The 23,813-nt window shown below is 37.8% G+C and overlaps 1 protein-coding gene across 1 annotated transcript; it reads left to right on the forward strand.

Moving 5' to 3' along the window:
- The first annotated feature begins 570 nt into the window (after positions 1–570).
- Positions 571–22,935, forward strand: SEC22B (SEC22 homolog B, vesicle trafficking protein). Its single transcript, XM_061409027.1, has 5 exons — positions 571–933; positions 10,393–10,502; positions 13,789–13,949; positions 15,560–15,706; positions 19,931–22,935. Exons 1-5 carry the CDS (start codon positions 859–861, stop codon positions 20,083–20,085), a joined length of 648 nt encoding a protein of 215 aa, XP_061265011.1. The 5' UTR covers positions 571–858; the 3' UTR covers positions 20,086–22,935.
- The last annotated feature ends 878 nt before the right edge of the window (positions 22,936–23,813 follow it).

Consider the following 23,813-nt stretch of genomic DNA (forward strand, 5'->3'; position numbering starts at 1 on the left):
TCCTGAGAGGCAGATAATATTCTCATATTAGAGATGGGGGCACCAAAGAAAAAAGAGATGGTAACACTTCTTCAGGTCGAGTTGTCTAGAGGTTTCTCCAATACCGAGTAAATGAAGAGTTACTGGAAGTTTTGCAAGACTGTCCTGATCACAGCTTTCGGCAGGGTGACTGATCTAGGTAATTTCTGAGATCCTGTAATATCACTTACTCACATATGCAATTAATATTTTTTACCAGAATCTGTTTAAGGACCTGGGCATACAGCATACACAAGCAAAAAAAAAAAAACCCATACAATACACACACACACACACACACACAAAGAACTCTGCCTAAAAATATAAAAATACAGAAAATAATTTGTACTGGATATAAAATATATATAAAAACAAAAAAATAAATATGAAAATATATCATCTGATTGTCAGTTTTTTCATATACCCTTCATCTAAGTACCCATTAACTCCTGCCCTCCTTCCCAGCCCTCTCCCCCAACTTAAAGTATCAGAAACTAGAAAATTCTATTTCAGTTTGTGTGCCACGCCCTCTCACGGGTCAAGGCTTATTCAAAGCTGGAAATTCAGAAAAGTGGCCGGGGCCTTAGGAGTTTCTGAAGGTGTAAGGAGAGATCACGGAACTAGTGTGCCTGTAGTTGTGGTTCCCGATGGGAAGCCAATTCTGGGGACCGGTAGTGGAGAGCTCTGGAGCTTGTTTCCGGCCACCTCAGCGGGAAGCGGAGACGCGAGCAGCTGTGTCTCCGGCAACTGAGGTAGAGGTTTAACTGTTGTCCCAGCGGAGCAAGTCAAGACACATCTACGGCCGTCTGGGCCAGTGTTGGGTCTCCGTAGCCTGTAAAGATGGTGTTGCTCACGATGATCGCCCGAGTGGCGGACGGGCTCCCGTTGGCCGCCTCGATGCAGGAGGACGAACAGGTGAGCTGCTAGATCCTCAGGACCCCAAGTTCCTGCCAGAGCGCTATGCTGTCCGCCCCGGATTCCTTGTTAGGACGCGGGAGACCCCTGAGTCTTCCCAGGCATTTCTGAGTCCTCTGAAGTGCGTTTTCTCTTTTAACAGTGGAGAAAACTACCTGGAGAAAACTAACCTTTGCTGAAGGCGGGGATAGATTTTTATCTTACCTATTTCTTATTAGAAAAACACTCCGGAGAAGGGGTAGGTTTGGCTAATTGTGATCATCCAGTGTTCTGTAATTCTTATGGACTCTGCTAAAATTAAGGGTTTCTGATTTTTTGCTGTTAATAAGGCTGACACGTCCTGGGGAAAATCAGCTCCTAGTTCTTTAACTCCTTTCTGTAGCACCTGATCCTTGACCTAGCTTGCTGACATCTATTGAAAGCAGATGTGGTAATATTGCCACATATATGCACCTGTTTGAAGTTCAGTACAGTACTTTCTTTCAAAGTTATGTCCAATTCCCACCTCCTTCAGTAAGCCTTACTAAATTCTTATTGTTGGAATTGTGACCCCTGTGTTATATTTCTATAATGCCTTGTACTTTTGCCTTTGTCTTTCAATAAATTAAATTTCCTAGTAGGCAGATGACAAATCTTGGTCATTTTTGTATTTCCCATAGCTTTTACAATAGCAGTTTTAGTATAATAGGTGGTCAAAAATATGTTGCATTGATTAAAACAAACAAACAAAAAGTCCCAGAAAAAACCCCTAGATAGCTTCACAGGAAAAGGCTTTGTGCCTTAAAATCACAAGGCAAGTTTCTGGTGTGAGACCAGTTCCTGGAAATAAGGTTGGGGAATTCTGGAAGAAAGGAGGCTGAGAATGAAATTTATATAATTTATTTAAATTTGTTTAAAGTGATCAACTTTATTTTACTTTCTTATACAAGTAATTAAAAAAAACTTTCAAGGCCTAAAAAAAGTTGAGTTCTAGAAAAAAATATTTTGGCGTATTTTTTAACCTTTCATTCATATATTCATGAAAAAAACCAACTCTCATTAAGCACATCAGGTGTGCCAAGCATGGTGTTCATGCAGGGGCTTAGGGAACATAGTCCCTACTTTCATGGAGCTTACAGTTTAGTGGAGAAGCCAGATCACTAACAGATAACTGTAATGTAGATAATTGCTGTAGAGGAGAAAGAAGTTTCTGTGATTGAATATGAAAAAGGTATCTAAATTGATTTTTGGACATCAGGAAAGTCTTCCCAAAAGGAATGACATCCAAGCCAATATTAGTGTCTCCTAATTGAGAAAGCTTCTATTTGGTTATATGCCCTTTTAGGTTTGATTTGCAAATACATTTACTTTAACTTTTATGAGAACAGCGATACAGATTGTGAAGTTGTTGTGTTGCTTAGTAGGTTATGCTGAGTGAAATATTTTCTATTCACTACACAAAAAAATGTCTAAGCTAATATAAAATCTGAAAAATATAGCATGCCCTGAACTTTGAATTGTGAAGTATTTTTCTCTTCTCCAGCATTAAACATTTTCTTGGACTATGCAGAAGGAGTGAAATTATTAAAATGAATGCAGAACATGATTTGAAACAAAGGAGATGGTGTGAGGAAATGTTCCTTGAAGGATATGAAATTTGACTAAGAAATAGTTTTTACAAGGGAACAGAAATCTGGTCAGTTTTCCAACTATTGCTTTGAATTCCAGTGTGGGCAAAGAATATAAAGTAGATCTGAAGGTCTGAATATCAGTAGGCCCTTATTCTTTGCCTTGACACTTAATTGAAAAAATTAGTTGGTTATACTGTGTGTTTCATAATTCCGAATTAGGTATCAGTCTACCAAGATGGGTTGCTTTAATTGAAAAGGAAAGATATTTTACACAAAAATATTTTTATGATGGTAATTCTGTAGTGATTTCCTTTAGCAGTTTTGGCTTTGAATGATAACGTCCTTTCTAAACTTTTAACATCTGCAAAAATATAAATCTTTGACTTATTTTTTACTATTAAAATGGAGCACCTTACATTTAGAGAGAGTGCCTATGCATGCGTGCTAAGTAGCTTCAGTCATGTCCAACTCTTTGTGACCCTATGGACTGTAGCCCTCCACTCTCCTCTGTCCATGGGATTCTCTAGGCAAGAATACTGGAGTGCTATGCCCTATTCCAGGGAAATCTTTTTGACCTAGGGATTGAACCTGTGTCTCTTAGGTCTCCTGCATTGGTGGGTGGGTTCCTTACCACTAACACCACCTGGGAAGCCCATAGAGTGCCTGCTATATACCAACCATTCCGCTAAGTCTGTTAAATGCATGGTTTCATTTAGTCTTCATACCAGCTATTGTTGTTTCGTTGCTAAGTCGTGTCTGATTCTTTGTGACCCCATGGACTGTAGCCTGCCAGGTTCCTCTGTCCATGGGATTTCCCAAGCAAGAGTACTGCAGTGGATTGCCATTTCCTCCTCCAGAGAGTCTTCCTGACCCAGGGATCGAATCCATGTCCCCTGCATTGACAGGCAGATTCTTTATTGCTGAGCCACCAGGGAAGCCCTTATGTCAACTGCTAGGATGGGTACTGTTATTATCTACAATTACAGATAGGGAAGCTCTGAGGCTAAGAAAAGAAAAGTCTCTTTAAGTCACACAGCATAAGTAGTACAACGGAATTTTTCACTGGGATTCGTTCCTTCCCCTTCCCCTCCCTTGTCCCTCCCTCCTTTTCTCCCCTTCCTTTCTTCCTTATTAACCTACAACCGCTGTGTTAGTTCCAGATGCATAACATAGTGGTTTGATACTTCTGTCATCAGGGTTTTTAACTTTGGCACTTTTGACATTTTGGAATGGATAATTGTTTGTTGCGGGAAAACTGTCCTGTGAGTTGCTGGATGTCTAGCCGTATCCTTGGCCTCTGCACCTTACATACCAATAGCACTACCACCACCCTCCCTCCAGTTTGACAACCAAAAATATTTCTTACATTTTGCATGTCATCTTTGGGGAGGATAGGCAAAGTCACCCTTGGTTGAGAACCACTGTTTTGGTTTTTAAAAGAAAATTTTAATTGAGGCATAGTTGATTCACAGTGTATAAGTTTCAGGTGTGAAGCATAGTGATTCACAGTTTTTAAAGGTTAGACTCCATTAGTAGTTATTATAAAATATTGGCTATATTCTCTGAGCTGTACAGTATACTCTTGTAGCTGCTTATTTACTTTATACATAAGTAGTTTGTACCTCTTAATCCTCTACCCCTAGTGTGCCTTTGCTTCCTTCCCTCTCCCCACTGGTAACCACTGGTTTGTTCCTTTTAATCCAAATCTGTCTGATTCTACACTGGAGCCTTAGTACCTAACTGTTACACTTTACTGCTTTGTTCTAAGATATTTTAATAATGTATTTACTTCTTGGGAGTCTGGAAATTACTTTTTAAGAAATGGATATCTTGATCAAATAGTTTTATAGTTAAGTATCTTAATTGTCCAGGCCAAATAAATATATTCTTTCAGTTATTTACATTAATAATAGATTCTATATTTTAGGTAGTTACTCCATGCTAGTCCCTATACAAACTGTCTTGTTACTGTAGATGAACAGTTATTCAAGTAATACAATAGAGCATTTTTTTTTTTAAAGATAAGAGTACCTTATGCACTATTTTCTCTATGCTTTAGCTAGAAATACAAGCCTAAGGTAGAGAGATGAACTTTTCCAAACTACACTAAGTGATACTCTATTTCTCCCTTTCTGATGTATTTCTCCTTTTCAGTTGTTTGCAATTTCTTTACCTTTCTGTTCTACCTCAAAATACACCCTGTTGTCTTCTCTCATTGTGTCTCAGCTCTGTGGACTTAAAGAAGGTGTAGACGTAACTGAGTACAGAGCAGGGAACTCCAAGAAGCAGATGGTCTGTTGTACTGTTAAACTGCCACACTCCCTCAGTCATTGAGGGTTGATTAATCATCTTACTGTTATGGCTGTTAGAGAAAGATGGTTGGTTCTTGGTGCTGCTGGCCTTTGATCAGTAGAGCTTAACAGGGATTTAAAAATGATAAGGGCTTAGCTAAACATTATTGTAAAGACGAAAGATGGCATTTGATACAACTACAACAGTCATAAAGTGAAAGTCACTCAGTTGTGTGTGACTGTTTGCGACCCCATGGTCTGTAGCCCATCAGGTTCTTCTCTCCATGGGATTCTCCAGGCAAGAATAGTTGGAGTTGGTTGCCATTACCTTCTCCAGGGGATCTTCCCGACCCAGGAATTGAACCTTGCATTGCAGGCAGATTCTTTACCATCTGAGCCATCAGGGAAGCCCACCAGCAGTCATAGGTAACAGCAATAAAACGGATTGTGGTTGTGTGGCAGTTTACTACCCTGTACCTCCTATATTTTATGTACAGAACCGCATCCTAAATATACTGATGATCTCAAGTTTCAGAATTTGTGAATACTTTCACATCCACTTTATTATTGGATTGCTAACAGCTGTCTTTCCTTTATACTCTGTACAAGTTTCATCAAGTCTGTTTTAGACGAAGTAGAAAATAGAATTAGGACATCTAATTAACTATTTTTAGATAGGCTGGCTGACTGTGGGCCTTTTGTGACTGTAATCTTAAAAGCAAACCAAGGGTTTATCTCTAAAGCCATGATTATGTTGTTATGTGAGATCTATCAATAGTTCAGAGTTGCCATGTAGTCTTGAGCATTTCCCATGAATTAGATTTAATATTAAATAGTAAGATATCACTTGGAATGTGGCTTGACCATCACAGAAGCAATTTTAATTGTAGAGGTTGTATAGCACGCACAGGAGTAGGAGCTTCAGGGGTAGACTGCCTGGGCACAAATCCTGGCCCCTCCCTTCCTGGCCCCAAGTGCAGATAGGCAACAAGTAGACATTGATGAATGAATAATTTTCTCAACATAAAGTTAATTTGTGACTGTTGTAGAAAATTCAGTAAATACAAAAGGACCAAGAAGTTAATGGTGATTTTTGTTTTTTTTAACTAAAGTAGTGGTAAAATTAAGTAATCCCTACTTAAATTATACCCACTTGGTATCTAACTTTAATCTTTGTGTATGTGTTTAAAATTAAATAATGGGTAATAACTAATAATAATTAGGTAATAACCTAATTTTTTCACAGTGTATAATGAATGTCTGCTCATATAATTAAATATTACACATCATTTTGATGGTTCTGTATATAATGGTTCCATTATATAAATATATACCATATGTTATGTCACCCATCCCCTACCCTATTATTGAACATATGTTTTTTGTTTTTATGTTTTTGTAGTTGTTTGCTTAACACATATATGATGTGTATGTATACTTTCAAAGATGTAGAATTGTTAATAAAACACTGTGCAAAATTTTATAATTTCCAATACATATTGTCAGAATGACTACCAGAAAGATTGTACCAGCATCGTGTTCCCAGGAATGGTGATGCTAACTGAACCAGCAGTGTAAAATGTTGGTTGGCGTGTCATAATTCCTATGTAGGTATGTCCCCAGTACTGTACATTGGCATCGTTGGTTTGTTCGTTGTAAATTCCTGAAATCGTAGCATGCTTTTGGCCATTGTCTCTGTGTTTCTCTCAGATTGCAGTAATGTTTACGATGCCTCTTATAAAGTCAAAGGATTTGTACCAATCTTCATTTGACCAACAGTTTTTTGCCATTTTTTTAAATTCAAGTGTAGTTGGTTTATATTATGTTAGTTTCACACTTAGAATATAGTGCTTCAGTATCTTTATAGATTATACTTCAATTTGTTATAAAATACCATTATTCCCTGTGCTGCACAATATATCCATGTAGCTTATTTATTTTATACATAATAGTTTGTACATCTTAATCGCCCCTACCACTGTCTTGCCCTTCTTCCTTTCCTTCTGCCTAATGGTAGCCACTAGTCTATTCTCTATCTGTGAGTCTGTTTCTGATTTGTTATATTCGTTTTATTTTTTAGATTCCGCATATAAGGGATAAGACAGTATTTGTCTTTCTCTCTCTGACTTATTTCACTGAGCATAATACCCTCTCCGTCCATCCACGTTGTTACAATGGTGGAATTTCATTTGCCATTTATTTATTTAACTATTTCCTTTAAAGGTCTCCCCTGCCTTTAGCTGTCAGTAAACTTACATTTAACTTTTATGTTTGTATTTATTTTACTGATACTAATGTCTGAGTCCTGCCTCCAAAACACTGATTTAATTGGTTTTGGGGTGCAGACTGAGCAGGAATAGTGTTTTTAAGATCCCTAGGAGATTCTAGTGTGAAGCCAGAGTTGAAAATCATTGATCTATGTTGATATTATTTCTTGGCACTTTAGTAGCCAAGGTTTTATCCCTGGGTCAGTAAGATCCCTTGGAGAAGGGCATGGCAACCCACTCCAGTATTCTTGCCTGGAGAATCCCATGGACAGAGGAGCCTGGTGTGCTACAGTCCATGGGGTCACAAAGAGTTGGACATGACTGAGCAACTAATACATTTTTAGTAGCCTCTGCAACTTTATTTCGGAGAAGGCGATGGCACCCCACTCCAGTACTCATGCCTGGAAAATCCCATGGACGGAGGAGCCTGATAGGCTGCAGTCCATGGGGTCGAGAAGAGTCGGAGACGACTGAGCGTCTTCACTTTCACTTTTCACTTTCACGCATTGGAGAAGGAAATGGCAACCCACTCCAGTGTTCTTGCCTGGAGAATCCCAGGGACGGGGGAGCCTGGTGGGCTGCCGTCTATGGGGTCGCACAGAGTCGGACACGACTGAAGCGACTTAGCAGCAGCAGCAGCAGCAACTTTACTTGCATCCCTTGTATCTATTATCTTCCCTGGTGGCTCAGAGGTTAAAGCATCTGCCTGCAATGTGGGAGACCTGGGTTCGATCCCTGGGTCGGGAAGATCCCCTAGAGAAGGAAATGGCAACCCACTCCAGTATTCTTGCCTGGAGAATCCCTTGGACAGAGGAGCCTGGTAGGCTACAGTCCATTGTGTCACGAAGAGTCGGACATGACTGAGCGACTTCACTTTCTTTCTTTCTTTCTGGTGTCTATTGTTGTGGGGTCAGATATCTTTGGAATGCCACATAACAACATTGCTTAAGCAAACAGATTGACTCTACCACTCAAATTTAGGAACATAAGATATGGGCATTAGTTCAAAGCATGTGATGGTATTCACTCTCCCTAACTGGCTGGCCAGTCGTGAGAAAAGCAATATATATATTGGCATTACTGTTTAATACAATAATGTCACTATATATTATACTACTAATTATTACAAAGTGTTATTAATATATAACTATATATGGTAATGTAGGAGTATTTCTCAGGCAAACAGCCTTATAAGTCATTGCCATAAAAACAGTGTTAAACTACAAATTGATACTTCTAATGGTCTCTGCCTGGTTCACTTCATACTTATTTACTTCCTTATTTATATTGAAATTTCCAGCTCACCATTTTTTATTTTATTTTGAGTTATGATTGACATATACCATTATATTAGTTTCAGATGTACAATATGATTCAGTATTTGTAGACACTGTGAAATTACCACAGTAAGTCTATGAGAGAGTTACTCTCCATCATGAAAAAATAGTTATGAAAATGTTTATTCTTTTTTTTTCTTGTGATGCAGACATATAAGTTTTACTGTCTTAGCAACTTTCAAATACATAATACTGTATTATTAACTACAGTCACCATGCTGAACACTGTATCCCCATGACCTGTTTTATAATTGGAAGTTTGTGCTTTTTGATTCCCTTTACTCATTTGGCCTACTCCCCCACCCACCTCCCCTCTGGCAGTCACCAGTCCATTCTCTATCTGTGAGCTTGTTTTTTGAGCAAGATTCCACTCTTTTTTAATGGCTGAATACTATTCCGTTGTGTATATATACTGCATCTTTTTTATCCATTCATCTATTGAACACTTATTATAGGTTATTTTCATATCTTGGCTATTGTAAATAATGCTGCAGTGAGCATAGCTTAGGATGCATATATCTTTTTAATTTAGTGTTTAATTTTCTTTAGATAAATACCTAGAAGTTGAATTGCTGAATCATGCAGTAGTTCTGTTTTTAATTTTTTTGAGGGAACCCCCCATATTTTTTCCATTTTGGCTGCACCAATTTGCATTCCTTCCAACAGTGCACAAGGGTTCCCTTTTCTCCACACCCTCACCAATGCTTGTTATATCTTGTCCTTTTGATAATAGTCATTTTAACAGGAGTGAGGTGATATCTTAGTGCGCATTTCTAGTTCACTATTTTAAATATAGCTTAAAATCCTATACTTGTATGTTTGTTTATCTGCCAGTTACATGATTTTATTTTTGCTTCCTTGGTTTTATTCTCAGTTCAGTGGATCGCTGTGATCCACTAAGTTCTACTTTGTACTCTCTCATAGTTAGACCTTAGGTCCAATCCCTGGGAGAACCCAGTATACTTTTCTATTTAAACGTTTAGTTATTAAGCATCTACCAAGGAGAGACTGTGTTATATCTTTCAATTTAGAATAAATAATGTAAAATAAAATAATTCCTTCCCATCACATAGCAGCAATTGTTTATTTCCCCCAGTATGTGGATCAATAAAGTATATTTGCTTCTTACTCTTCATGCACTTCTTTTCCATTTTTGTCTAATAGGTTATTGAGATATGATTTTCTCCTTTTGAAATGACTCTGCTCTTTCCCCCAGTAGACTTTTTCCTCTCTTTAAAAAAAAAAAATTGTGAAATCATTTAGAAATTGTTTGGGAAAATATTGCCTGTAATTCTGTCATCCAAATGTTACTATTTTCATTTTTTTTATGAACATATCCCTTGCTATCCAGACGTTTGCATTCCAAACTTGGAAACCAAATAGATTTATTTAGTAAAGGATATTTTGACTTTCCAGTCTTCATCCTGACTCTTCCTTGTTTTTACCTAGTTGCAGTTACAGTGTTCATAGTAATTTACAGTGATGGGTGCACACACGTAGTTTTGCTTATACATCAAATACTGTAACACTTTATGGAAGATTTTGCATGATATTTCAGCATAAAAATGAGATTCATTCATTCTGTCTTTCCCAGGACTTTCCACTGAGTATAGAACATGTGTGATTCTGTGGCAGTAACCATGCAAGTGAAGTGGGTTAGGAGGAGGGCACTGACCTCACAGTGGAAATGGATTCAGCAAGTACCTTAAATGCAGTTGAGGATTGTATTTTTGCTTTTTAGAAAATAACTAATGTGACTTTGTTGAAAAACTCAGGGTTTGGGCTCCCTTTTTTCTCTGAAAGTAGGCCACTTTTATTTTGTTAAATCTTATTAATGTTATTAACCTATAAATGAAAGACCTTATTTACATAGCGTCCTCAAAACATGATACTTCTTACCAATTGCTACTGTTTTTTTTGTGGAACATTCTTAAATGAAGGTGTCTTCTTTCAGTCTGGCCGGGACCTTCAACAGTACCAGAGTCAGGCTAAGCAGCTCTTTCGAAAGTTGAATGAACAGTCCCCTACCAGATGCACCTTGGAAGCTGGTGCCATGACTTTTCAGTGAGTATAATCTTGATTTCTTTGTGATCATTTAAGTATGAAATACAGTAATTACACCTGAGAAGAATGGTAACTTTTTTCAAATGCAAAGGTAATTTTGAAAATAGAGTCACTCTGTGGAGGCAACTTTCCTGGCTCTAATTTTGCAAAACTGAAATCTTGGTTTCTGTATTCAGTTTGTGTACAGTAATTCACCCTGTTATCTTGTGTCCAGTAATGCTGTATGTATCATGCAGTAATAGATAACTTTTGCTTTGGGAGCTTCTTAGAGCCAGACACACATAGATTAGTACACTTGCTTAAACATTTACTGACACTGTAACTTTGAGCAGCCCACATATATTTTACTAGGCCTCGGTTACCTCTATAAAATAGGGAATCATAGGTTTATGAGAAAATCCCTGTATATCACTTAACATTTTGTCTGGCACATAGAGAATAGTCAATAGGTATTATTTATTATTTAGAGAATAGAAAATTATAAAAGATAATTTAAGAGCATCTAATCAGTGGTTGGAGAAGGGCATGGCAACCCACTCCAATATGCTTGCCTGGGAAATGCCATGGACAGAGGGGCCTGGCAGGATACAGTCCATGGGGTCGCAAAGAGTCAGACATGACAGCATCTAAACAACAACAGCAACGACAACAAATCAGTGGTTGTAGACAATGCATACAGCTGAGAGAGGGATCAAAGGGACTTTATTGGGTCTCAAATTACCTACAAATAATTGGTATTAAGTGTTTAATTATATGTCAAGTTTGAAGGTGCTAAAACAGGCAGGATTAAAAAAGAAAAAAGAGGACAAGAAGATCAGAGGAAAATAAGAAAGGATAAGCTAAATAATCCTTAGTATGTTCGGAGCTCAGATACTGAGATAATATAGACCTAGGAAGAACCCATTGTGTTTAACTCAACCAACCAACCTTCTACTCATCAAGAATAAGCAAACAAGTATACAGAATCAAAACCAAAATAAGACTCTGGCCTATTGGTTAAGAAAATAGTGAACATTAGGTTTTGTAAGTTATTTCAACATTAAATAATGTTCAGTTCAGTTGCTCAGTCGTGTCCGACTCTTTGCAACCCCATGGACTACAGCACGCCTGTAGTCCTGATGGCCTCCCTGTCCATCACCAACTCCCAGAGTTTACCCAAACTCATGGCCACTGAGTCAGTGATGCCATCCAACCATCTCATCCTCTGTCATCCCCTTCTCCTCCTGCCTTCAATATTTCCCAGCATCAAGGTCTTTTCAAATGAGTCAGCTCTTAGTATCAGGTGGCCAAAGTATTGGAGTTTCAGCTTCAACATCAGTCCTTCCAGTGAACACCCAGGACTGATCTCCTTTAGGATGGACTGGTTGGATCTCCTTGCAGTCCAAGAGACTCTTAAGAGTCTTCTCCAACACCACAGTTCAAAAGCATTAATTCTTCGGCGCTCAGCTTTCTTTATAGTCCATCTCTCACATCCATACATAACTACTGGAAAAACCATAGTCTTGACTAGATGGACCTTTGTTGGCAAAGTAATGTCTCTGCTTTTTAATATGATGTCTAGGTTGGTCATAACTTTCCTTTCACATTATTTCCTTTCTAAATAATGTTGCTGCTGCTGCTAAGTCACTTCAGTCGTGTCCAACTCTGTGCGACCCCATAGACGGCAGCCTACCAGGCTCCCCTGTCCCTGGGATTCTCTAGGCAAGAATATTGGAGTGGGTTGCCATTTCCTTCTCCAATGCATGAAAGTGAAAAGTGAAAGTGAAGTCGCTCAGTGGGTGCCCAACCGTCATCGACCCCATGGACTGCAGCCTACCAGGCTCCTCCGTCCATGGGATTTGCCAGGCAAGAGTACTGGAGTGGGGTGCCATTGCCTTCTCCATAAATAATGTTAGAGATGCTCAATTATAATATAGTATTTTTTATCTTTACTATGGGTTAGGAACAAATGACCTAGGAAAGATCTCATGGAATTGAAAAGAGATTTTCTTCTGCCTCCTTCTTTATAATCTTATCTCTTCCCTTATTTGGCATCTAAGAGCTGTTTGCTAAAGATGTATTCTTTGCCAGACCATGTATTAAGTCTTGCCTTTAATATTCTTAGCTTGTCCTCTTATTATAGCAGAGAGAGACACATATGCATACTGTACTATAATACCTAGGACAAGAAGTGCTATAGAGCAGAAAAAAGGAAGCAAGTTTTCAGGAAAGGGGACTCCATTCTGTGGAGTTCTGGGGTGCCTTAGAAGCCACATAGAAGGGAAAGGGATGGGGGATGTGTGTAATGCTTTGGACCCTTAAACTCCTACTTAAACTAAAAAACTTCTGACTTTATTTGCTATACATATTGGTCTTCTGGATATAATTTTGGCTCAAATAAAGAGTGCTGTGGCTACAAACTCATTTGAAAACCACTGAGTAGCCAGCCTCTTTCCAAAAATATCTCAGACATGCAGTAATATAGTCTCCTCCAGACTGCCAGGGATGATATGATGGACATGAGTTTGGGCAAGCTTCGGCAGTTGGTGATGGACAGGGGAGCCTGGCATGCTGCAGTCCATGGGGTTGCAAAGAGTCAGACATGACTGAGCGACTGAACTGAACTGAAGGCTGCCAGGGAGCTCACTCTCACAAGAAGAGTCAGTTCTGTTATTGAATAATTTGCAATTAATACAGAGTTCTTCTACCCTAGAAATTAGGAACTATTATTAGTCCTGAGATTGGTGTTTTCTGTACCCAGTAATCATTGTGACATTAACTTCTAACTTTTTAGTGTTCACAAAAATTTCCAGTTCCACAATTCTTACAGATGGAAAAAGTTTAAATGTGTGTATATTATTACTTGTTTACTATACATGATCAAAGGGCAGATGGAGTCACACCCCTAAGTTTTCAAGAAAAAGTCTTAAGTATTAAGATATTTTAGTTGAAGAATTATGTGATGAATAAGTATGTCTAAATACTCCTTTTGGAATATGCTTCTAATAATGGGAAGATGTTTGTTTTCTAATTCTAGTGATTTATGGTTTGTAATTGACTTTCTGATTTTGGCTTGAATATTTTCAAGTTTGTATAAGGAATTTCCTGGTGGTCCAGTGGTTAGGACTCTGCCCTTCCCTTGCCACGGACCTGGGTTTGATCCCTAGTCGGGGAACTAAGATCCTGCAAGCCGGGTAGAATAACCAAAAACAAAGTTTGTATGGCACTGAGAGTCTGTTTCAGACTGTTGGGAGTGTTATTAATCTACAACAATTTTTCCTTGCTTTTTTCATTTTTGTCTCTTCAGTTACATTATTGAACAAGGAGTATGTTATTTGGTTCTGTGTGAAGCTGCCTTCCCTAAGAAGCTGGCTTTTGCCTACCTAGAAGATTTACACTCAGAATTTGATGAACAGCATGGGAAGAAGGTGCCAACTGTGTCTAGACCCTACTCCTTTATTGAGTTTGGTAAGTTTTTGTGCCTTACTTCTCTGTCAGGGGAGTAGACAGTGTAGAGAAGCTAGTGATATAATTTGACTTTTTTTTTTTAAAGCTTATCTAATGTTTTGGATTCTGCCTCTTCTCCTATTCCATGTCTTTTTTCCTTTTGAGTGAATGAGGCTTCCTTCACATAAGTATTAATAATTTTCTCTGGCCTTTCGATATTTTCCCCATAGAGCTTGTTGCCCTTTGCTCTTTTTTGTAATTTGTTTTGATTCTTCATTAGGGTAAAAAACTGCCTGAAGATCCAGATTGACATGTAATTGCTGAGTTCTTCTTTTTCCCAATTCAGTGTCTTCACCCCCACACACACACACAGTCACAGTGAGACCCATTTTATGGAGATCAGAATTTGGAAATCAGAAAGAGTGGTGTTTTGTTTCTTTTAATAGAACAAGATCCTCTAATTTAAGTACTAAAAGATATGTGGTATTGGGGCACAACAGTTCCTATAGGCAGAAGCATTGAGCATGGGTGTCCATATTTGTACAAGAATTATAGAAAGACTCATTGCTCAGAGCTGGTAAAATATAGGATGGTGACATATCAAAGGAAATGTCCTGTAAGTAAAAGAAAGGAGAACAAGTATGATTAGATTACATCATTGACATTTTTAGTTAAAAAATAAACTGGTTTTGAATACTACCTCTGGATTTCTGAAGTGTTTCAAGTTTGCTAGATAAATGAGTCCTCTTGCTTTGTAGAAATAAAGAAAATGTATTATAGCAAAGCATTACAGTGTTTCAAAACTAAACTCTCCAAGTGCTAATTTTATCATGTCTGGTTTTGCAGTTTTTATTTTTGTAGGCGATAGAAGTTCAGTAAAACCAAGAAAAAAATAAGACTGCTGTACCAAAGTCACACAGGAAATAGTTGGTACCCTCAAATTAGCTTAAAAGATTGTACACAGAGATATTAAAGGGTTATAGATGAACTGTAAGGTACAGTAACCTGAGACCAGTAGCATGGTAATTGTTATCAAACCTAGGCTTGAATGGATAAGAGCAGTTTCTGGAACTGGGAAGGAGAAAATTTATAGAAGAGGGCAATTTCAAAGGAGCAGTAACTTTTGGTGGAGAAATACTACCAGCCCAAGATGACTTCTCAGGGAGGAGAGAGAGGAATGAACCACTGTCACTGTCCACTCTCATTCCCTGCTCTTGGGGTGTCCGCTTTGGCTGAACCTAATTGGAAGCTAGACAGCATGAAACCCACTGATGTAATTCATGCAGGTTAGCTTCCCAAAGCAGAAGGCAGGGTGCAGAAGGGTGGGAGGCAGTTTAAAGGGGCAAATAAAGGGTAGCCAATACATTATCTTTAAGATTTTAGCTAAAAGTTGAAAATATAATCTTTATTAATTATTCTTTTCATAGTTTTATGATATGCAGACATTGGCAAACATGAATGAGCGTGCAGTAATATTTCGGGAAATTCCCTGTCACACTTGATACTCATTCAAGAGTCTGGTTAATCATGGACAGTTGCAAAACCAGGACTAAACTCAGAATATACTCTTACCTACTTCTTTGATGGACATGAAAAAAATTGTTAACAGTCACTTTTCTTCATCATTATAGATACCTACATTCAGAAAACCAAGAAGCTTTACATTGACAGTCGTGCTCGGAGAAACCTAGGCTCCATCAACACTGAACTGCAAGATGTGCAGAGAATCATGGTGGCGAATATTGAAGAAGTGTTACAGCGGGGAGAAGCGCTCTCAGGTATCTAAAAGCAGTACGAGTCTTATGAGCAAGTGGCTCTTATTCCACAGGCAAGGATAGCTTATTTGGGGTTACTGTTTATGCTGTCAGATTCTACCTAGTACTATTAAGAATTCATTTCTCCAAAGTGGATTATTTGACAAGCTTCCAATATGATATGTTTCTTCCTAGTGTGGTTAGTTTCTATTGAGTTGGAACAGTGTAAAGTCTCATTCCATGTAAGAAACAATTACTGTTTCCCAGGTATTTACCAAATTTGATTAGTATTTATAGAAACACATAAGTTAAGGAAAATGAAAAGAGGAGTGAGAGGACATTGTCAGTGGTTTATGGCAATGGTTTCATAAGTAGCTGCTTCAGGAGACTTTACTGCTGCCAGATCAACTGTTATAAAATACCATTTCATCAAGGCGTTCCTCTGCAGAAAAACTTCTAAGACCTGTGACTACAAGATCTAGTCTGGTCTCAACTTACTTTTCATTCATCCAGTTACTATTAATTGAATACTTATAATGTTCAAGGCAGGCTTCCCCAGTGGCTCAGCATTAAAAAATGTGCCTTCGGTACAGAAGCCACAGGAGACACAGGTTCCCTGGGTCAGAAAGATCCCCTGGAGGAGGAAATGGCAACCCACTCCAGTTTTCTTTCCTTGAGAATCCCATGGACAGAGGAGCCTGGTGGGCTACATTCCATAGGGTCGCACAGAGTTGAACACAACTGAAGCCACGTAGCAGCCAATGTGCAAGGCACTGTGTTCTCTATTGTGGAAGATAAGGAGATCGCAGAAGTGTTTCATTCTCCCTGGTTCACAAACATTCTGCCTCAGCCTGTTCAGTGTCTTCATCATCCTGGACCTTCCTTAAACTCTAGATAAGAACTGCCTCTTCAAAGAAGCCTTCCCTGATCCTTACAGCCCCTGACACATTAATCTCCTTACTCCTTCAAATTCTTAAACACTTACATATTTTACGTAATGTAAAAAAGCATGTAATGTTTTTTAGCACATGGGGTATGTGTATGTGTGTGTACTAATTTACCTAAAATATATAACTAATGTTTAGATGTTACCTAAGTGTTTAATGTGAGCATATACGCTGTTTTATATCTATTTTATATACTTATTTTATTTCTTTCACAGTAATCATCACAGGTAGTTGCCTTAATGTATATTTTTAACATTCAGGCTTGTTACATATTCATGATTAAATACATGCATGTGAAATCACTTCAGTCATGTCCTACTCTTTGTGACCCCATGGACTGTAGCCCGCCAGGCTCCTCTGTCCTTGGGATTCTCCAGGCAAGAATGCTGCAGTGGGTTGCCATTCCCTTCTCCAGCCATTCCCTTCTCCAGTGAATAAATGGGTTTTCCTTTATTATGATTTTAACCTTCATGTGTATAGTCAGCAATTGTCCCAGTGTATAGCTTCATACTCTTTAAACATCAGTTTTTGGATAAGTGAGTCTATATAAATTTTCATCGTAGCAGACTCACAGGTTCTACTCAGGACAAAGTAAACCAGTATAGGAAACTTTTTTAAAGCCAAAATTTATAAACTGTTCAATTAATCAAAAGTATATGGGATTTCCTTCTAGTGCTTTGCTAATTGCTGTAGTGTTGATATGCTGATTAAAAATGAAGTACATTTTTACCCTTAAGAAACTCCATGTGATTGGGAAGATAAGAAACATTGTCACAGAGTAACAGACATCAATTGAACATTTACATTGTGCTAGGCAATATGGTAAGGGGACTTTACATATATTTTATTTATTCTTTAGAGTAATCCCATGTGAAGTCGATGGTATCAAACCAGTTTTACAGATAAAGAAGCAAAGACTCAGAAAAGTAGCTTACTCAAAGCTAAAAAATAGCTTACAAAAAGTAGCTTACTAGCTTTTTATACTGCTAGTACTTGGCAGAATTTGTTGGTCCATGGAGTCCTTGTTCATCTTCAGAGAATGATAGTTGTAAATCATTATGTAGATTTATACTGGCTGCCCAGGTGGCACAGTGGTAAAGAATCTGCCTGCCCAATGCAGGAGACGTGAGTTCATTCCCTGGGTTAGGAAGATCCGATGGAGGTGGAAATGGCAACCCACTCCAGTATTCTTGCCTGGGAAGTCCCATGGACAGGAGCCTGACAGGCTATAGTCCATGGGATCACAAAGAATGAGACACAACTGAGCGACTGAGCACATAGATATATAGACAATAAGAGCTAAAAGAATGTAGAAGGAAATAGATAAGTGAACAGGAAAGATTTCTTGAATTTTGATAGATTAGGAAGGAGTGAAGAGTGATATTTTAAGAGGAAGAAAAAGCATATCTGAACAGGGCATAAATGAAGACAGTGGGAAGATTCAGTTCAGTTCAATCGCTCAGTCGTGTCTGACTCTTTGCGACCCCATGAATCGCAGCACGCCAGGCCTCCCTGTCCATCACCAACTCCCGGAGTTCACTAGACTTCTTCCTCTTTAGGCTTCTCCATAATAAGAATCTATCTTTTATACTTTTTTCTCTTTTTGTTTTAGAGCTAGTCAGCTTTGCATTTAAGACCCAAGAATAGTTCCTGTGTAAGATCAAATTGTGCCTTTTTTACTACCTAAATATACCTGTTTCTTTTAAGGCATAGGTTTTATTTTTTTATTCAAAGGTGTGTCACTCTACTGCAGTGTAGATTGCACAAATACAGGGATCATGTACGTTTTGATCGTAACTGTACCCTCTAGCACTCCTCATGGTGCCCACAACATAAATATTCGCTAAATAAGACTTCTCCAAGCAATAGCTTTGTTTTTATGATACCATCTGTTTCCAATGTTCATATGTAAAGAAATTCTCATAACTATTGCTTACTTTATATGACCTAATATTTATTTCTCTTCCCAGTTTTTCTCAGCAGATTTAGATTCATTTAGCAAATACTTATTTATGGAGCACTGACTATATGCCAGATCCCGTTCTAGGCGCTAGGAATATAGTAAGAAACACTGTAGTAGTTAAAAACCTCTGTCCAGTCTGTCAAACTGACTGGAAAAATTCCTTGCAGTATTGTCATGGCTATTTCTCATCCCTTAACTGTTTTTTTGCATGACAAGGTGCTTTTCTTACAGGACAAGTTACTAATTTCGAAATGGCTGACATGCCTGTGTTATTAAGTAATGCCACATTTCTCAATCAAAACCAGCCCCTATTAAGCAACTCCAAATAGCCCAAAAGCATTCTCCAAGGAAGACCAAATAGATTCAGATTGCAAAATAGTTTCTCAAAAATTTAAAGAAGTGAAAAGTTTGATTAGAATTTATGCCAAACTCAGAGTTTGTTTTTATTATTAAAAATATGTCATATATTTTAAGCCAGGTTTAGCTTATGTGTATCTGGTTATTTCTCTAAGTGCTTAGTTAACAATTAAAAGAAGATAATGACATTACAAATGTTCGTATAGGAAAAAAAACTTTGCAGAAGATTCTAAAAAGCTTAATTTAGTAGATATTGGTGGTTTTCTAGCACCTGTGATTGTATTTTCGTTGTAATACAGCTTTCCTATATCTGCTAAAATACAATTTCTGATAGTGTTATCTTCATAATAATAGTCTTTACCATGTGAAAAGTTTTAGAAATTTGGTAGTAGTCACTGTTGAGATACAGGTTAATACTCAGTGTCTGGTTCATTGAATCTTCTGCTTACCTGAATTTTTCATCTTACCTGGATTATCATTTGTCAAAATATGAGAGAATATGATTTAAACCATTAAGAGATTATGAAGATAGTTGCTATCAGCTAACATTTATCAAGTGTTTACCATCATGTAGGCATTGTGCTCACTTTACAGATATCCTATGGTATGGTTACTATTATTATATATTCCCTATTTTTATAGACAAAGAAGTTGGATCTTAGGCTGAATTGCCCAGTATCATATGATTGGTACAGCTGAGATTTGAACTAGGGTCTGAGGTCAGACCCTGGACTCACTCTACAGCCTCAAGAATTTGAACATAAGTTTAACTGATTATTTGAAAATGCATTTTAGATTTTACAGTGCTTTGGGATCATGAGTTAATCAGTGTATACAACCTTACACTTCAAAAAAAAAAAGATAATTTAAACTTCATGATTTGAAGTAGTGCTACTCATTTGGGTTATTTTTGTTCTTAATACAGTTGATAAAATACTTTAAGGGACTAATTAATGTTATCCTTTTTTTCCCTTTTGACAGCATTGGATTCGAAGGCTAACAATTTGTCCAGTCTGTCCAAGAAATACCGCCAGGATGCGAAGTACTTGAACATGCGTTCCACTTACGCCAAACTTGCAGCAGTAGCTGTATTTTTCATCATGTTAATAGTGTATGTGCGCTTCTGGTGGCTGTGAAGTAGTGAATCCAGTCACTGGCAAGGGAGAACCTAGAACCCGGCAGGTGTATGTTTTCAGGAAGCTGAGCGCACAGAGATGTGTATTAGAATCCAAGTGGAACTTCTGCCTCTAAAGACCTTGCAAGAAAAGACATGTCCTGAAAATGAAAGATTACACCTCATTTAGTGAAGCTTAGCCCTATGTAGAAAGTGTCTTTCCGGGGCAGAGGCTTTCTCTGGGTGCTAAGCCATATACATTAGGGAACAGTAGATTATTTTATTTGTTTTTTTCCCCTCCCAGTGTTTTACATTTTTCAAACAGCACTGACTGGGGCATTCTCATTCTCTAATGGAGCCGTCAGTGAGATTTGGCTTAACCAACTTATGCTAGCAAGTCTGAAACCCTTCAGAGAAGGCAGTCCTTCAGGAAGTTTTTTGACTCTGTTTAATCAACATTCCTTTCGTTGGTGACATTTGTGATTTTCAGGAATCTGAGTTGTTTGATGGCCTTTTAAACAAGACTCCAGTATGTGAAGGTTAATTGCTGTGCTGCAAGATACCCTGTCTGTTGGCCCCTGTAGAAAGTTAACCTTGTTTTTCATTTATGATAATTTGCTTATTGCACAATTGCTTTAGGGTTAAATGAATTATATTAAGATGCCTTGAAATTATATTATAGCACTCCTTGATTAAGAAGCAAAAACGTTTTCTGTCATTTACTCTTAAAAGACTTAAAATTAGTTTGGGACATTCTTGATTTTATTTTTCTGCATCTGGTTTATATTAATATAAGAGTGAGTATAGCATATAGCCAGAGGCCCCTGACTTAGAGGGAAGACAGGCCAGCTCATCACTACAGCTTTGTCCTCTTTCCTCACTTCTTCACTACGATTTTCCCCACTCTTCCTCCTGCCACAGCTTGCTAAGGTTTTTTAAATTGCTCTGAGCCCTATAGTTTCATCTCCCATAAGTATCCTCTCAGTATATTCTCAAACTTCAAAATGGAAGATAATCAGTTGCATAGTTAATTAAATTGAAAATTTTCAGAACTACTCAAACTACTAAACATACTTATCTAAGAAAATCTGAGAGCACCTCATATCTGCTTCAGTTATGTAATTCTCTAGGAATGTTCTAGAGATAGGCAACTCATTTACAGTACATTCTGTTAACAAATAAAAGTACCTGAATTTTCCCTTTTTTGCTCAGGGATGATGAGAATTTCCTTTTACTTTCTGAGGTAGAATTTTTTAAATAGGGAGAATAGGCCTTTTAAATATTGTCACAAGAGTCTACAATATAACCTCTAATTCCTACACATACTGCAAATATTTCTTTAAATTGTACAGGAAAATGAACCAACTTCTTACTTCTTAAGATCTTTGGAAAGAACTTTAACCAGTAAGCAATTTTATAACTCAGGATCATCAAACCTACTGTTCTGATTCCTGATAGAGAAAAAAAATTTTTTTTTCTTTAAAACAAGGCAAGGAGAAATGCTTATTTTATTCCTGATAATTTATAGAACTAGAATAAAAATTTTTTCTTCCCACTTTGGACCTCTCTCTGCCAATTGGAGTTTTGTGCATGAAATAAGAAGTTACTTTTTATAGAGAATAAGTGCTTGAAGTCCCTAAAAGTCTTGTCCCTAAGTAATGATGTTGGTAATAAAAGCCTTTGAAAGGCTGAAAACCTAAATAGTAGTACCATAGCATTTGGTACTTCTGTAGGAGTGGAGAGTGAGTGGCAGCTCGTTGTTGAGAGTTGCATGCTGCAACCAAGTGGTCAGCAATGAAATAAATACTTCTAGAATGTTCCCTTCAGTGTGAAGCTTTGTTATCTACTATAGTTAATTTACATGCACATATTCTTCTAGATACATTCCTACCTAAATTCAGAGGGTTAATTAAAAAATGATATGGGGTAGGGGATGAGAAACAAAGAGATAAAGTAGTTAATGATTATGATGGCAGAAAATGAGAGAGCAGGACTGTCATGGCTCCTACTTGTGTTCTTTATTGGAGGAAGTGCGAAGATCTAATTAGGTGGAATCAACCAGCAACCAGACAGACATCTAAAATAGAACGTGATAAATGCTGTTCAGGGTTGTCGAGGGCACATTAAGAAAGGACACCTAATTTACTGTGGCAAGGAGGATGGTAAGAGAAGGAGAGTGTGACTTCCCTTACAGAGTCAGTGACTTGTGCAAAGTCATGAGTTAAAAGAATGAGATTTGGGGGGATCGTATTCCTTGGTTTGGGTTTCACTGGTGGCTCATATGGTAAAGAATCTGCCTGCAGTGAGGGAGTTCGATTGTTGGGTCAGGAACATCCCCTGGAGAAGGGGATGTCAATTACGTCTGACTCTTTATGACCCATAGACTGTAGCCCACCAGGCTCCTCTGTCCATGGAATTCTCTGGCAAGAATACTGGAGTGGGTTGCCGGGCCCTTCTCAGGATCATCCAGACCCAGGGATTGAACCTGGGTCTCCCACATTGCAGGAAGATTCTTTGCCATCTGAGCCACTAGGTAAGCCTGAATGGTGGTGGCCACACAATTAAGGCTTTTGGTTAGTGTATTTAGCAGAAGTGACTGAGCCATACATGGTTGTCTTTTTAGCTCAGCAAAAGGCAAAGACAGAGGTCGTACAGATGTTACTACTATAATTGCACATTAACTAATTGAACCAAATAGCTTGTACTTTTAAAAAGTCCCCAAAGAAGAGTTTGTAGCATGTGTGACATAGTTTGAGGTAGAAGGAGCAAATTGAGTCCCACATCCTTTTAATCATTACAGGTAGGGTTGACCCAACAGTCAACTGTCTTGAGCAATTTAATCACTCTGTTTAATAAAGTTTATTTCAAATGCTGTGATTGAATCCATGTTTTAGATTAGAAAAGTTGTTGGAAATTTGAGTTCCATATCCTCATCAAAACTGGACTAATTCTTTTTTTCTTCCATAACCTTCATTAACTGAGCACATTATTAGGCATTTTACATGTCTTATTACAGTCCCCTCATAACCATTTTCCCAGGTTGCCCAAGGTCACATAGCAAGTTGAAGTACCAGCTCTGATAGGCCTCCAACCACTACATATACTGTTTGTTCCTAACTTATGATGTAGACGTGTTTGTTCTAAGCACTATCTCACTTTGTCCTGTAGGGTTATTTTTATTTTTTGGAAAAGGTTTTTGTTTGTATATATATACAATTTCATTTTATTATTTCTATCTTTTTCATTTCCTTATCTGTCATTTTTCCCTTTATTCCTTTTTAGTAATTTTTACTCTTGGGTTCTTGTGGCCTTTTCTCATTCTTGGTTTGTAACACTTTTTATTTGCTCCTTTTACATTTGATTTTAATGTTAACTCAGCATTTTTCTACATCTGATTTACTTAAGATTTAGCAAAATGATTTTTTAAAATCTCCCTCTTTTTCTTATGTCCTTTTGCTCATTCTCTTCCCCCGCCCCCCTACATTTTCTATTCCTTTCCATTTTACTTCATTTCCCTAGATGCTGCTTTTACTTAGGAGTTACTGTTATGCTACAGCTTTATTTCTGTAAGTGAGAGCTTTAAAATGAACTGTTAGACTTACTCATTATTTTTATATCTTATATCTTAATTTATCTTACCTTCTTGATTTCATAACATACTGTGTTCTCTTATCAGTCAGTGCAGATATGCCCCTGGTTTAAGGAATCCCTTTACACAGCATTACAAACACTGCAAGAATTCTTCAAGAA

Source organism: Bos javanicus, chromosome 3 (genome assembly GCF_032452875.1).
Source record: "Bos javanicus breed banteng chromosome 3, ARS-OSU_banteng_1.0, whole genome shotgun sequence".
NCBI lineage: Eukaryota > Metazoa > Chordata > Mammalia > Artiodactyla > Bovidae > Bos > Bos javanicus.

Bases quoted from the DNA above. Each gene is read 5' to 3' on its own strand.
- SEC22B (XM_061409027.1), top strand. From the start codon at position 859: ATGGTGTTGCTCACGATGATCGCCCGAGTGGCGGACGGGCTCCCGTTG. The intron at 934-10,392 runs GTGAGCTGCTAG...GTCTTCTTTCAG, and splicing joins CGATGCAGGAGGACGAACAG to TCTGGCCGGGACCTTCAACA. The intron at 10,503-13,788 runs GTGAGTATAATC...TTGTCTCTTCAG, and splicing joins GCTGGTGCCATGACTTTTCA to TTACATTATTGAACAAGGAG.